Source organism: Cricetulus griseus, chromosome 7 (assembly GCF_003668045.3).
Source record: "Cricetulus griseus strain 17A/GY chromosome 7, alternate assembly CriGri-PICRH-1.0, whole genome shotgun sequence".
NCBI lineage: Eukaryota > Metazoa > Chordata > Mammalia > Rodentia > Cricetidae > Cricetulus > Cricetulus griseus.
Window position 1 is genome coordinate 66400725 of NC_048600.1, and position 16311 is coordinate 66417035.

Consider the following 16311-nt stretch of genomic DNA (forward strand, 5'->3'; position numbering starts at 1 on the left):
ACGGCCAGCCCGGCCGGCTGTGTGACGTCACGAGCTCGGGGGCCTCGGCGCCCGCTTCCCGCTCCTATAAAAGCCGGCCGCCGCGAGGCGTTGCTGTAGTGGCCTTGTCCTCGGTATTTCTCGTCGTGTCTGAGTGCTGCTCGTCAGCCTCGACCGAGCACCGTGAGTAGCCGCCCGCGAGCTGGGCCAGGACGTGGTCCCTGGAGGGCGGGCGGTGGTGGAGCCCCGGGGTGGCTATGGCCTGCACGAGGCGGCGGCGGCGGCGACTCGGCCTGGCGTAGCCTGAGGCACTGTGGGGCCCGTTGCCGACTCTGGACCGCGGAAGGCGCGAGGCGGCCGAGTCAGGCCTCCGCGGGCCGCGTGTCCTCACGGCGCTCGCCCGAGGAGTGTGAGCGGAGCCCTGTGACGAGCCTGCTCTGAGGGCGGCGTCAGTCAGGCTCGAACGCGGCTGCAAGGCCCAGGCTTCGGCCCGGGCCTGCCTGGGCGATAGGTTTGCTGCCCCGCGCTCCAGGACAGGTGGCGGCGGCGCTCTGCGTTTTGGGGGGAGGGGGGGTTGGCCGCCCAGGTGGTGGCGGTCGTTGTTAGTCTGCTCGATTTTTGGCTCCCTCGCCTGTATCTGGCGCCACTAGCTCCCTTTTGGTCTCGCTTCTTCTACCACCGAAACTGCAGGTACAGACTCGATATTTCTTTGCGTTGTTTTGTCGTGTCCTGCAGTCTCTGAACTTAGCTACTGTAATAGCAGACCCCGTCCTCTGAGGTGTGTCTTTTAGGAGCTTCCGACTCCTAAACTTGAGATGCCTGGGTTCTTTAAAGGGATAGTGTGACATCTGCCCTTTGGTTCACTTTTTTTTTAATGGAGTCCGCAGGTTTGGGGACTTGCAGTTTTTCTTCCGAATGTCACAGTAGAATGTGTCTGTGGCATAGAACAATGCAGCCCCTTCCATCCTGCAGTCTAATAGCAAGTGTCAGAATTTCGAGTCACTTAAAAACAGATTGTTTTTTAAGTCTGGTGTACTAGAATTCTTTAGGTTGTTTAATTTCCAAGTCCAGGAGTTAGAAAACTGAAGGTTTTTTTTATTATTATTATTTTTTTGAAAGCATGTCAGGTCGAAATCTCATGCATTATTACTTGAAAATTTTGCACTTAATTCCAACACAACACCGAAAGTTAAGTCTAGGATTACAGAGTGCATTGAATTACAGATTAACCGATTGTCTCCCTGTCATTTAATAAGATCCTGGCTCCCGCACAAGCAACCTAATACCTGAATTCTACTATGACTAAGCACATCTTTACTTATTGTGGATTATTTCAAGGAAATATGGAATGATGTTGCTTTTAAAGTAATTCTATCAACTACGTAGTTAGACTTGTTCTGGAGTGTTCGTTACAGTACTGGGGACTATAGAAAGAAGGTAATGTTTTGCTATGAAAAACTAGCCTCCCTTCACTGTTAACTGTGTTGTTGCCTTATTATAGGGAGGGTCTGCTGCTCTGGGCTTCTCTGTTCTGCATTATTGGCAAGCACTGAGAAACATGGAGAAGCAGACATGTTTGTGAGTGGAAAAGTGAAATCTGATTCTCTCAAACCATGGGTGAGGGAGAGCTGGGTATTTTAGTGGATGATTGTAAAATGATTTAGCTCACCCCTGCCCCAGCTTGTTTGCTTGAGGCATGGGGACAAGTGTCGGAGGAAAGCTGAATTTAAGAGAATTTTAAGAGATGTCGAGTCTTAAGTGTGTGAGGGTAAAATGGGCGAAGTAATTATTTTAAATGCCAAACACCAGGCTTTTGTGAAAATTCACATTGTCGCCCCCCTCCCCCCAGGGTTTCTCTGTGTAGCTTTGGAGCCTATCCTGGCACTCGCTCTGGAGACCAGGCTGGCCTTGAACTCACAGAGATCCGCCTGCCTCTGCCTCCCGAGTGCTGGCTTCACATTGTTTCTTAATACAACCTAGATCAGAAAGCTTCAGAGGTACCTTAAGTTAGTAGATAGTAACATTGGAGGATTGTCTACCTCAAAATCACAGACTTTAACAGTTGCTTGTGAGTCAAGCTTGGTACACACCTTTAGTCTCTGCACTGGAGGCAGAGGCAGGTAGATCTCTGAGTTTAAGACTAGCTCTGTCTACAGAGCAAGTTCCAGGACTGCCAGGGCTACACAGAAGAACCCCTTCTCAAAAAACAAACAACCCCTAAAAAAAAGTTGCATATGAATTTTAAAGAGGTCTTGAATTAATCCTCTTTGGAGCAATGTGGGAGAAATCTGAAGGTGATAAGAAATTTCAGGCTTGCTTTGAGCTTTTAGTTTTAGATTTTTTTTTTTACTTTCCCTCAAATTCAAGTCATGTTAGGAGTTTTCGGTTTCCTACCTTTTTTATATATGAATTATATTTTTCCTAATGGCTCATATTTTATCTGAGTCCATGAGATTTTTGGAGATTTGGGCTGTTGAGTTCCGTTTTTGAGACAGGGTCTCATGAAACCCAGGCTAGCCTCATACTTCCTTCCTATGTGTCAAGATGGCTTTGGACTCCTGATCCTTCTGGTTGCCTAAATGCTGGGATTATGGCATGTACTTATTTACTGGCTCACCTTTTGGACAGGAGGAGAGGACAGTGTTAGGTAATTATACTACTGAGCTATATCCACAGCCTCTTTGGTATTTTGTTTTGAAGCAGGCCCTTACTGAGTTCTCCCAGGCTGGCTTGAACTCATTATATAACCTGGGCAGTCCTTGAATTTATTATCCTCCTGGCCTTAGTCTTCCAAATATTGGGCATTACAGGACTGGTTTCTCTGTGTAGTGCTGGAACTCATTCTGTAGGCCAGGCTGGCCTCAAACTCACAGAGATCTATGCCTGTCTCTGCCTCCCCAGTGCTGGTTTAAAGGCAAGCACTGCTGCTGCCCAGCCATTTATTTTTAATAAATTTAAATACATATGTATATTTTGTTTTTTGAGACAGGTTCACAGGTAGCTCAGGCTGGACTTGAACTTGGCTGTGTACCCTGGGTCTGAATTCCTGCCTCTCCAGTACTTTTATAGGCATGTGCCACCATGACTTAAATGCATTTTGTTCTTGTTTTGCTGTTTTTGAGACAAGGTCTTTCTATGTAGCTCTGACTGACCTGGAACTCACTATTTAGACCAGGCTGGCTTCAGACCCAAAGATCTGCCTGCCTCTGCCTCCTGAGTTAGGAATTACAGGTGTGTGCCACCACACCTGGCTTAAAGTGAAATCATTTTATGTATTTATTTATTTATTTATTTATTTTCTTCAAGACAGGATTTCTCTGTGGCTTTGGAGGCTGTCCTGGAACTAGCTCTTGTAGACCAGGCTGCTCTCGAACTCACAGAGATCCACCTGCCTCTACCTCCCGAGTGCTGGGACTAAAGGCATGTGCCAAGCTTCAAAATGAATTTGGTTTTTGAGACAGGGTTTTTCTGTGTAGCTTTGGAGCCCATCTTGGCACTCGCTTTGTAGACCAGGCTGACCTCGAACTCCCAGAGGTCTGCCTGCCTCTGCCTCACAAGTGCTGGGATTAAAGGCCTATGCCACCAACACCCAGCCAAAATGAATTTTTGAAGCAGATTTTTTTACTGTAGGGACTTAGCCAGAGGATCTCAAACTTGGACACCTGAACAGTGGGTATTGAAAAATTAAAATGGTCTCTTCTAAGTTTAAGCTCCTTGTGGGATTTAGGGATCACATTGACACTTGCTTATAATGTCTTTTATTTTCTTGTGTGTAGGCTTGCATTTGTTTATAAGTGTGTGTATCCTAGTCTACTCTTTGGAGTCATTTGTTTTTCACTGGTAGATTTCACTGTAAGAAATTTACTTTCATTTGATAGCTTTGTTTACTTTGGACTGACTTCACTCAGCTTTGTAGGTAGTTAATTGTGGCAGTTAATTTTTCATATTGTGTAATTTCTCAGTGGGAGCATAGAAAGCATGTATCTTAAAATTTTTGAGAAGTTAACAAATGGCTGCCAGGCCTGATAACTAAGCTTAATCCCTGGAACCCACATAGTGGAAAGAGAGAACTGCCTCCTGCAATTTGTTCTCTGACCTCTGCATGTTGCTGAGCTATATGCACACCCACACTTTATATTCTAAAGTAAATGTCACATACAGATAACTCTTAATACCAGTTGTAAATTCAGCACTGCCTTTAAGTGGACCTTTAAAGCCAATGTTTAAAGGAGCTGTACTTGGGAATTTCTCTCTCTCTCTCTCTCTCTCTCTCTCTCGACAGGGTTTCTCTGTGTAGCTTTGGAGCCTATCCTGGCACTCGATCTGGAGACCAGGCTGGGCATGAACTCACAGAGATCCGCCTGCCTCTGCCTCCCGAGTGCTGGGATTAAAGTTGTGGAATTTTTTTAAAATAAAAACAATTATAGGCTGATTTGTGAAGAACTTGGAACTGTACAGAAGCTCTAGTTACAGCTTCCTGACAGACTAGTTGATGAAATATCTTGTGGAATTAACAGCTTACATTTCTTAATTCACTGCATCTTTTTTAGATGCCTTCGATAAAGTTGCAGAGTTCTGATGGAGAGATATTTGAAGTTGATGTAGAAATTGCCAAACAATCTGTGACCATCAAGACCATGCTGGAAGGTAACTATGAAATCTTGGTGTGAAAAAGTGGGATGTGTAACTTAGGATGGTGGTATGTAACCTGTAAGTATTAGGTTTACTTGAGCCAGTCTGTTACAAGCTTCTGAGTAAAAAAGGTAGTTTCCTTTCTGCATTGTATGAATAAAACTACAAGCTATTAAAGTGTTGGGTTTTTTTGTTTTTAAGATTTGCTAGGCATGATGGCTCACACCTTTAATTCCAGCACTTAGCAGAGGCAGGGGAATCTCTGAGTTCCAGGCCAGCCAAAACTACATAGTGAGAACCCTGTCTCACAAAATTTACTGTGTGAGCAGGCATGCCATGTCATGTCAGATAATGTATTTTAGGAGTCAGTTTTCTTCTTTTCACCTCCCCTACTCTACCTTGTTGGGGTTTGTTGTGTTTTTGCTTTTTCTACATAGCCCTGGCTGTCTTGGAACTCTGTCTGTAGACCAGGCTGGCCTTGAATTCAGGGATATCTACCTGTCTCTGCCTCCCATGAACAGGAATTAAAGGTGTACACTATTATACCTGGCTACATTTTTTTTAAGGATTTATTATTTATTATGTGTGTGTTTAGATATATGCACATGTTTGCAAGTGTCTGTGAAGACCAGAGGCATTGGATTCTGCTGGAGCTTGAGTTAACAGGTGCTTGTGAGTTGCCCAGTATGGTGCCAGAACTGGGTCTGCTACAAGAGCAGTCAGTACATGCTCCTGACCACTAAGCCATCTCTGCAGTCCATTTTGAGGCTGGTTCTCTTCTGCTGCTGCAATACACACCCTTACCTCCTTGCCAAGAGTGCTGAGATTACATATATAAGCCTTGACATCCAACTTTTTTTGTTCTTTGTTTTTCCAGACAGGGCTTCTCTGTGTAAAGCCCTGACTGTTCTGGAACTCACTCTTTAGACCAGGCTGGCCTCAAACTCAGAGATCCTCCTGCCTCTGCCTCTCAAGTGCTGGGATTAAAGGCACAAACCACCATGTCTGGCTACAATAGTCCATTTCTGTTTAAAATAAATTGGATTTACAAATCTTTGTTTTTCCTAATAAAAATTGAAGCATTTGGAAAGGGTAATGTTGCTGTGTGACAGTTAAATAGAACTACTATTGAAGGAAGTGAGCTCTGTGAATTAGATGCTGTTGAAGACTTTTATTTTTTAAAATTATTTTTCTGTATATGGCTGTTTTGCCTGCATATGTGTTGCGCACTATGTTCATGTAGAGGACAGAAGATGGCATCAGATCCCCTGGAATTGGAGCTGCTAGATGTGGGAGCTGGGAACCAAACAAACCCAGGTCCTCTGCAAAAGTAACAAGTGCTCATAACTCCCTGGCCCCTGCATTTAATTTTTATTATGTATCTCTGTTAGTGTATGTGCATACCTCAGGACAACTTTAGTTCTCTCTCTCTCTGTTGTGAGTTCTGAGGATCATTGAATCAGGTAGTCAGACTTGCATAGCAAGCACATTTTACCCAAGGTGTCTTTGTTTTTCAAACAAGCTTTCCTTTTTGTCTACTTGCTATCCTGATGAAACTGCCGCAACACATTTGTGTGATTGAACAAAGGTAGGATAAGACAATAGGTCCTGAAACATTGAAAGCTTACTAGTTAATAGTAATAGTATATATAGGAAATATGTACACGCCTGTGTTTAAAATTGATGGGAGAAATAACAATAAGAAGTTCTCTATTACTTAGAGGTCCTAGGGTTTTGCATAGAAAGGTCTGCAACTTAATAAATGCAGGTATAGTGGCCTATGTCTATAATGTTAGCACTTGGGAGGTTGGGGCGGACCCTGGAATGGGTGTGGGAGATATATATGAACTCTAGCTATATAAGCTGGCAAAAAGTTTAAACATGGTCTTTTTCTTACAGAATTTACAAACTAGAAAGGATGCCAGATACTAAACAAAACTCACTCAGTACACTTAGTGCATTGTAAAGTTGTATGCCATGTGGTGCTGCAGGAGCTGCTTGACTGGTGTCATTCTATGTTTAGAAAGACTACAGTGTGTGGTACTAGTGAGATGTTAATATTTTAAAGCCCGTGATTGTGGGAAGTTATACTGAGGTAAAGTAGGTGGATTGTTAAGGAAAATTAAGCATAGAAGATCTATGTCAGCTTGTGTTACATAGAAAGTTTAAGGCCAGCCTGACCTACATGAGACCTGTTCTCAAAAAAGGAGAATTGAGGAACTGAAAAGACATTTCAGTGGCTATGAACACTTGCTGCTTTTTTTTTTTTTTTTTTTTTTTTTTTTTGAGATAGGGTTTCTCTGTGTAGCTTTGGAGCCTATCCCGGCACTCACTCTGGAGACCAGGCTGGCCTCACAGAGATCCTTCTGCCTCTATCTCCCGAGTGCTGGGATTAAAAGTGTGCGCCACCAACACCCAGCACTTGCTGCTCTTGCAAAAGACCAGAATTTGGTTTTCAGCACCTATACCAGACACCTTACAACTGCTTGCAACCCAGTTCCAGGGGATCAGACTCACTCTTTTGGCCTCTGCAGGCACAGCGCGCGCGCACACACACACACACACACACACACACACACACACACGCACGCACGCACGCACGCACGCACGCACGCACGCACGCACGCATAACCCCCACATAACTAAAAATAAAATAATTAAAAATCAAAAAGGGAACTGAAGGGGCTAGAGAGATGGCTTCAGTGGTTAAAAGAACTGGCTGCTCCTCCAGAGGACCCATGTTCAATTCTAGCACCTTCTCTGGCCTACACAGGCACCAGATATGCAGGTAGTACACAGACACATGCAGACAAACAGCCACCCTCATAAAATAAATAAGTAAATCAAATGCCAGGGGGTTTTTAGTTTTTTTTTTTAAGGTAGAGTTTCTATGTGTAACAGCTCGACTTTTCTGAAACTTGCTTTATAGACCAGTCTGGCCTCAAACTCACAGAGATCTGCCTCCCAAGTGCTGAGATTAAAGGAGTGAGCATCCACTACCCAGCCTACGTACAATTTTTAGTAGCTGTTTGTCTAGATGGCGTAAGATTGTAATACTGTAACTGGTAAAGATGAATGAATTTGAGAGGAATAGAAATGAAAATGACTTTGAACTTGAATTATGTTGGAGATTCCCTCAAGGGAAGAGGAAACATTTCTAGGTGACTGGAGTGCTTGCTGGATTGCATATCTAATAGAAAAAGTGTAGGGCACTTTTTCTTCCCCTTGCAGTACTGGGAACTGAACCCAAGGCTTGTGCATAGGCAAGTATTCTTCACCTGAGGTAGAGGACTTATGCTGATTGCACAGGGTATGTCTTCTTTGTAAGTGACTTGGTGTTTTGCCTTCATGTATGTTTGTGTGAGGATGTTGGGTCTCCTGGAACAGGAATTATAGACAGTTGTGAGCTGCCATGTGGGTTCAGGGAGTTGAACCCAGGTCCTCTGGGAGAGCAGTCAGTGTTCTTAACCGCTGAGTCATCTCTCTATAGCCTGTGAGTGACTTTTTAAAATAAAAGCTGTGAACACATTCTCTTTGGTAATTGTTACATGTCATGTGGCACCTGAAGTTCTGTATTCTGGTAATACACGTTGCAGATCCCCTCTATTAAGTTTGTAAACTCCTTGGTGTATATCCTTAAGTCATGGTTTATCAAGTACCTGTTGAATGAAAAAGTATGGAATGATCACAGTAAGAAGAAAGTAATCTCAGTGTGTCTGTAAAGGTAGGTGAATAACTGACAGCAGACTTGCTCCCTAAATACTTGTTTTGGCGATGGAAGTGTTTATTTCATCTTCGTGGTTGCTTGACATGCTGATCTGTCCTATGCTGCTTCAAAGAAGCATTTGCCGATTTTAAGAGCATTAGTTGCCTAGAAACTTTTACAGACTAGCTTTGATCTCAGAAGTAGACTGATAGATCGTTAAAGGCTTCTTTCCCTGTATATCCCTTGTAGGCTCAAAGCTTCATGGTTTCATTTGAGTACCTGGAGCTTACAGGATTCTAGCCTTTTGAGATCTGGAGTTCTTTGAATTTGACTGCTTATTGATTTTGTTTTGTATTTACAATGTCTGGTTAGAGTTCCATGTGACTTTAAAGAACAAAATGAAACTCTTAAACTCAGGATATTCAGAAATGAAAATCTTGATATGTGTACACATGGGTTGGCTTATTTGTTCAAGTATAAGGTGTTGTATCAGATACAGGTGTCTGTCAGAAGTACCTGAAACTAAACAGCTTAAAAGAGTGTATTTTGCTACTTTCATATATGGTCCTAAAGAAAAACACTACTTATCTAAATACTAGGGAAGCAATTCTTTATAGCCATCAGGACCTTATTATTACTTAAGCCTTCTTCCAAATAGCTTTGTATTTAAACAAAGGTAGTATTTTATGTTGTCTTTCAATATCGATATCTGTTACCCAAAGAAAAATTTTATATAGATTCTCTTAACAGTATTTGTTGAGGGGGGTGATGTTTATATATGAAACTTGAGGCTTTACTTTTTGGTTTCATTTTACTCTAAGGTGGGAAGGGGTCTAGCACAAGTATTGGAGTTATTAGGAGAGAGGAAATGATCTGCTCTTACCACTCTGCTGAAACTTGTTGTAAAGGACCTTAGTGAGTGCTTTGTGCTCAACTCAAGTGCAGTGTCAATTTTGGTTCTCATCTGGATTTGCAGTATTAAAGATTTACCTTTTACTTCTCCTTTGACTTCCAGGATATATATGTTTTTTAAAAAAATATTTTATGTGCACATTTGTCTGTGTGAGGGTGTCAGATCCCCTGGAACTGGAGTTATAGACAGTTGTGAGCCACCATGTGGTTTCTGGGAATTAGGACCTCTGGAAGAACAGCCAGTGCTCTTAGCCACTGAGCTATTTCTCCAGCCCCATATATATGTTGTTTTTTGTTTTTTTTTTAAATGTAAGTGTTTTACCTGCATGTAAGTGTTTTACCTGCATGTATTTATGTATACCCTGTGCATGCAGTCACTAAAGAGGCCAGGAGAGAACATCAGATTCTCCTCTGACTGGAGTTAGAGACAGTTGTGTAAATTGATGGAGAGGGGAAACCTTGTAAAGTTTTTGATTGCAGTTGTGGAGTGGCTAAGTACTATGTCAAAGAATAGGATATCCCCAAAGAGTACTTCAAATATAGGAAATAAAAAAAAATTGGCTCATACTTAAAAAGAGAGAATAGGATTCAGCTTTTCTAGATTGTTTCTTATTTATCCATACTCCATTAAATCACTGACAGGTATGTGCCCTCATGCCCATCCATACTAGATAGTTTTAGAGGCATTTGTAAAAAGGGAATCTCAAATGAGAAAATGCTCCCACCAAATTGACTGCTGCTGGTGGTGGTGGTGGTGGTAGGGGCAACCCATTGTGGATTTGTCTTGCCTCCAGGAAGGAAGTCCTGAGTTGTATAAGAAAGCCGGTTACGCTAGCACTCGGGAGGTAGAAGCAAGTGGATCTCTGAGTTCGAGGCCAGCCTAGTCTATAGAGTTCCAGGATGCCCTGGGCTGTTACACAGGAAAGCCCTGTCTGGAAAAAAAAAGAAGAAAAAAGCTGACTGAGCAAACCAGTCAACAGTGGCTTCTTCAGTGCCTGCCTGCTTCAGTTCTCTCCAACTTGCTTTTGGTGTTTTATTGCAACAACAGAAGCCCTAACTAAGTTGTTGTGGAGTTGACACTCACTAATGGCTTGTTTTTCCTGGTTTTCTTAGATTTGGGAATGGATGATGAGGGAGATGATGATCCTGTTCCTTTACCAAATGTTAATGCAGCAATTCTAAAAAAGGTTAGTGATTAGTTTTCACTTTCCTTATTTTGGTGTTGGGGATTGAATTTAGGGTCTTGAACATGCTTAATGAATGTTCTGATGCCGAGCTACATCACCAGCCCAGGTAAGATCTTTTGTGGTAGATTTTGTTGTTTTATTTCTTTGGTTTGTGTTTGTTTTGTTGTTGTTTTTGAGACAGTTTCTATGTGTAGCCCTGTGTATCTTGGAACTCGTTTTGTAGACTAGAATTCCCTCAAACTCAGAGATCTCTCTGCCTCTGCCTCTGCCTCTGCCTCTGCCTCTGCCTCTGCCTCTGCCTCTGCTGAGATTAAAGATGTGCACCACCACTGCCAGGTTTGGTTTGTTTTTTAAGATGGGGTTTTGCTTGATAGCTCAGGCTGGCCTTGAACTTGGAAGCAATCCTACTGCTGCCTTGTGGATGCTAGAATTGCAGGTGTGTGCCACCATACCTGTTAATGAACTTAGCGTTTATTCTTTCCATTGTTTCTTTGTGTATATTAGTAATTTGGTTTTGATTGTATGTGGTATGTGCATACATGTGTTTTGGATGTCTACCTGAATGAAGCCAGAGGAGGACATCTGGTGTTCTGATGTATTACTTTCTTTGTGTCTTGAGTCTTGAGCTAGACTGGTAACCAACAAACTTCCCATCCCACCCCACCCCACCCCACCCCACACACAAGCAATAGGGATTGCAAGTGCATGCCATCTCATCTTTTTTTATGTAGATGCTGGGGATTCAAAATCTGTCCTTAGGCTTGTTCAGCAAGTGCACTTACTGACTGAACTATCTCCCCAGCCCTGCATTTTATTTTTAGTATATATGTATATAGGTATTTTGCCTTTCTGTATGTGCATGCCTAGTTCCTGAGCAGGCCAGAAAAGGGTGTCAAGTCTCCTGGAACTGGAGTTACAGATGGTTGTGAGTTCTGGGAATTGAAACCATGTCTTCTGGACTAGCATCAAGTTGTTCTTAACTACTGGGTGCTATTTCCAACCCCTCTGATTTTTTTTTTTAAGGATTTTTATGCATATATGTGTACAAGTGTTTTGTTGTGAGTGTACCATCTGCATTCAGTGTCTGCAGAGACCGGAAGACAGAAAATACAGGCATTTGTGAGGTGCCCATTGGGTGCTGGTCTCCTAGAAGAGCAGCACATGCTTTTAATCTCTGAGTCATCTATCCAGCCTCTTGGTTTGTGGAGAGTTTATTGTTTTGTATTTTTTGAGACAGATCTTGCTGTGTCTTTCAGGCTGGCCTGGAACTGCCTTATTCTTTCAAATCCTACCCTGTTTTTCCAACTGCTTGGATTATAGATGTGCCACAAACGTCTGGTCCCTCTACTGGTTTTTGTTTTTAACAGAGTCAGATGTATTGCTATGAATGATTCGGCTACATCTAGTAAGATCTTTCATCTTTGAAAATTAAAAAGATTATTCAAGCCTCATTTTGCCTTTTGAGCTTGGCTGTTAGAGGATTTGGTGGCTGTGCTTGTAATCTCAGCCTTGGGGGTGTGGGGTGGTGGTAGGAGGATCAGGAGTACAAGGTAATTGGCAGCAACTAGCAAGTTTAGGGCCAACAAGGTATCTTGATGATGCCTCTTACTGCCAAGCTTGATGGTCTGAGTTTGAACTATGGATCTACGTGGTGGGAGAAAAGACCCAATTCCTGCCCAGTTGTCAAACCTTCCTGTGTGTGATTGTGTGTGTGCAATAAATAAACTTTATTTTTAAAAGTTAACTCTTTAACTTTTTGTTAGATCAACCTTTAGCTAGTTCTTATCCCAGTGTAGTGTAGGGTTGATGTCCCCAGCATTAAACTGAGTCTTGTAACAGAATGCCTGAAGAATTGGTTGTTGTAGGTCATTCAGTGGTGCACCCATCACAAGGATGACCCTCCTCCTCCTGAGGATGATGAGAACAAAGAAAAGCGGACAGATGATATTCCTGTTTGGGACCAAGAATTCCTGAAAGTTGACCAAGGAACACTTTTTGAACTTATTCTGGTATGTTAATGTATAAGGTAGTTCTGTTGCACAACCTTCACTATTTAAAGGGTTAAATTTGTTAGGTGCATTGATCCTCAAATGTGGATATTCTCTGGACTCACATGCAATGTTACATGTTAGTTACATTAAATGTAAAGGACCAAGCACTTTTGAGAGGTAGAAATGTCAGGTCAAATAAAAACTCTTTTGCTGTCTGTGAAGATCACTTTAAGTAAACAGGCACAATTAGAATTAAAGATGGAAAAGAGAATGCTAATACAAATCAAACGAAAGCTAAAATGGTTATATTTTGGAGCTAAAGAGGGTTGTTTCATAATGATAAGGGTATTGATTTAGTTATAAACACCTAGAAGCAGAACTTCAAAAAGTGAAATAAGTAGTGAAACACAAAGGTCATAGAGACTCCAATATTGTTTCTCAGTAATTATAACAAGTGGACAGAATCAGTTCAGGAACACTATTGAACAGCTTATTTTAATTGGCCATATAAATTCTTGTCAAGATAGACCAAGTTCTGGGCCAAAAAAGTCTTAATTGGTTTTCTGACCTCAGTGGTAGAAGCATAAAAAATATTTAAAGCTGGGTGTAATAGTGCAAACCTTTAATTCCAGAATATAGGAGGCAGAGGCAGGTTGAGCTCTGAGTTTAAGGCCAGCTTAGTCTGCATAGCAAATTTTAGGACATTTAGGGCTACATAGTAAGACCTTGCTTCACAATAAAGTATGGAAAAAAATTGCAAATATTTGAAAATTCAGTAATTTCCTAGTTATTTATCAGCCAAAAGAAAAAATTTAAATTAGTATTTTTAACTGAATTGAGATAAAACAATTAAAATTTGGGATAAAGGTAAAGCAGTATATTAGAGGAAAGTTAGTAAAAGGCGAAGTTAAATTAAAGTAATTAGTATTAAAGGATAGAGAATTTCATTAAAAGATGTATGTTTTAAGCTCAATTTGATGTAGCTTGTTAATTAAAGATTCAGTACACATGATTAAAAACCAGCTGTCATTTACAGGCTGCAAACTACTTAGACATCAAAGGTTTGCTTGATGTCACGTGCAAGACTGTGGCCAATATGATTAAGGGGAAAACTCCTGAGGAGATTCGTAAAACCTTCAATATCAAAAATGACTTTACTGAAGAGGAAGAGGCCCAGGTAAGTAGGATACAGCCTATTTTTGATTACTTTTTTAAAGAAACTGGAACCCAGTAACAGTGACAAAAAAATGGTGCCTATCATGAGGTCTTGGGCTAGGGCTACAGCTTACCTAGGATGCCTTTTTAAATACCTTGTGGTGCATGCCTTTGATCCCAGCATTTGGGAGGCCGAGGCAGGCTATGAGTTAGTCAGCCATCCAGGGTTATATAGAGAAACTTTGTCTTAGAAAACCCAGTAACATTAACAAAAGTCTTGATACAGAGGAATAATGTGCACCTCTGTGTCTCACATACTACTCACCTGTTTCTGAATCTAAGTACTTAGATGATACTGTTTTGTTTCTTTTTAATTAATTTTTTTTCAAGACAGGGTTTCTCTGTGGCTTTGGAGGCTGCCTTGGAACTAGCTCTTGTAGACCAGGCTGGTCTCAAACTCATAGAGATCTGCCTGCCTCTGCCTCTGCCTCTGCCTCTGCCTCTGCCTCTGCCTCCCAAGTGCTGGGACTAAAGGTGTGCGCCACCAATGCCTGGCTGATACTATTCTTGAAGACTTTTAATTTTTATTCATGTGTGTGAGCATGGTGGCCAGAAAAGGGCATCAGATACTCTGGAGTTCTAGTTACGGTGGTTGTGGGGTAGGAACTAAATGAAAACAGGATTCTTAACCTCTGAGTCATGTCCAGCCTGATACTATTTTTTAAAATATTTATTTATTCGTTATTTTATTTGTATGGGTGTTCTGTCTTCATGCACACAGAAGGAATTTGATCCCATTATAGATCCTTGTGAACCACCTTGTGGGTGCTGGGAATTGAACTCAGGACCTCTGGAAGAGCAGCTAGGGCTCTAAACTGCTGAGCCATCTCCATCCCCCCAGTTGTCTTCCCCCCTTGTTAACTGTAAACATAAGAAAAATGAATTTTGGGCTGGGCGTTGGTCATTCCCGCCTTTAATCCTAGCACTCGGGAGATAGAGGCAGGTGGATCTCTGTTGAGTTCGAGGCCAGCTTGGTCTCCAGAGCAAGTGCCAGGATAGGCTCCAAAGCTACACAGAGAAACCCTATCTCAAACAACCCCCCCAACCCCCCCACCTCCCACCCCGCAAAGAAAAATAAAAAGAAAGTGGAGCCTGATAGTACGTACAAAAGTGGATAAATGTAGTTTGTTTACTAGCTTGGAGAGTGGGACTAGAGCTCCCAGTTGTATGTGCTGTTTGATGTACAGTGGGAGTCACCAAGTCTACTCTTCTTTCCTGGTACTTTCCCAGCTTCCCATCTGCTCTTCTCACATCACATAGGCTACTGATGGGATAGTATAGGTAGTGTTTAGCCATCTCACAAAAGACCACTAAAGGTATTTACTTGTCTGTCTCTTCCAGGTACGCAAAGAGAACCAGTGGTGTGAAGAGAAGTGAAGTACTGTGCCTGACACTGTAACACTAGAAGGGTTGTTCTAAATGCTAGTTGCACTGCTTTGTTTATAATTGTTAATATTAGAGAACAGTAGACAAACACAGCCTTGTCCTCACTGCATGTGTAGTTCCAGTACAGATCTGACCTATGGCTGAGTTTCTTCTATATGAGTAGAAGTTTTTGTTTTTTGGTTGTTTTTTTTTTTTTTTTTTTTTTTTCTTCATTACTCTGAATAAAACTGAACTTTGGGTTCTCTGTGGAAAGTGGCATTTGGGCTTTCCCTCTTTCTGTAAAGCCATTTCTGCCTAGTTCATTGTCCAGTTAATTTCAGTGAGCCTTTGTAAGTTGGCATTGTAAATAAAACAACTTATGAGAAGTATTCTGAAATAGAATTAACAAAACATGATCTTTGTTCATGAGTCGGAAACTTGAACAAGGCAACTTGAAGTTAATGTTGTGAGTGGGGTTGTTAGAATTAGGATGTCTTTCATCCTCTCTGCTGCTGGTAAGCTTGTACACAGCTGGGCTCTCTTAATTGGATCTGAGGACTTATTTTATCTTTTTTTTTTCCTTTAATTTTTAATCTCAGCTTTTAATATGTTGCTAGAGATGTAGTTTACTACCCAGTTTGGTTTTGGAGGGGGCTGTAATTAGATTATTTTCTTTGCTTTTCAATTAAAAAAGACTTACTTCATGTGGTATGTCATCTTTTTATCATCATTGTTCCCACATGGGGAAAGACACTACTTGCATGTAAAAAATTATTTAATCTTTAACATTAAAGTGTACCACAAAACTCAGAAAACAGCCTTACTAAGTGCAAGATGCTTTTCAATAAAAAGTAATACAATAGGTAGTAAACAGTTGCTTTTGTGGATATAAATGTGTCTCTTCACTTAACATATTGTTTGTTTTGGGGGTTTGTTTTTGTTTTGGGGGGGCGGTTCTTAAGACATGGTTTCTCTATGGCTTTGGAGGCTGTCCTGGAACTAGCTCTTATAGACCAGGGTGGTCTCGAACTCACAGAGATCACATTCCCTCTGCCTCTGGAGTGTTGGGATTAAAGGCGTGAGCCACTACCGCCTGGCTAAGTTTGGTTATTTTTTAATTGAAGAGATTCTTAGGTGGTTTGTCTTTAACTGGAGACTCTTAGCATTTGTGTGGTTCCTTGAAACCAAATGTTTAGTCAGTTCTTTTTTTTCTTTTTAAAGTAGTTTAATTACATTTTTTAATTTTGTGTGTGTACTTGCATGCTTGGTACACACAACTGTGACACATTTGTGTTGGTCAGAAGATGACTTGTGGGAGTCAGTG

At 41.6% G+C, this 16311-nt stretch overlaps 1 protein-coding gene across 2 annotated transcripts; it reads left to right on the forward strand.

Moving 5' to 3' along the window:
- Positions 1–8: 8 nt before the first annotated feature.
- On the forward strand, positions 9–15860 carry Skp1 (S-phase kinase associated protein 1). 2 transcript variants are annotated; one of them, XM_027427564.2, is made up of 6 exons: positions 9–162; positions 4530–4626; positions 10343–10416; positions 12282–12425; positions 13444–13584; positions 14964–15860. In XM_027427564.2, exons 2-6 carry the CDS (start codon positions 4530–4532, stop codon positions 14997–14999), a joined length of 492 nt encoding a protein of 163 aa, XP_027283365.1. In that variant the 5' UTR covers positions 9–162; the 3' UTR covers positions 15000–15860. The 2 variants fall into 2 exon arrangements, with proteins under 2 accessions (XP_027283365.1, XP_035303263.1); XM_035447372.1 differs by lacking the exon at positions 9–162 and adding an exon at positions 1265–1416.
- Positions 15861–16311: the final 451 nt, after the last annotated feature.

What these genes read in the sequence shown, in the direction of transcription:
- Skp1 (XM_027427564.2), top strand. Translation starts at nt 4,530, where the DNA reads ATGCCTTCGATAAAGTTGCAGAGTTCTGATGGAGAGATATTTGAAGTT. An exon ending in CATCAAGACCATGCTGGAAG is followed by an intron (nt 4,627 to 10,342) that starts GTAACTATGAAA and finishes TGGTTTTCTTAG; the next exon opens with ATTTGGGAATGGATGATGAG. An exon ending in CACTTTTTGAACTTATTCTG is followed by an intron (nt 12,426 to 13,443) that starts GTATGTTAATGT and finishes TGTCATTTACAG; the next exon opens with GCTGCAAACTACTTAGACAT.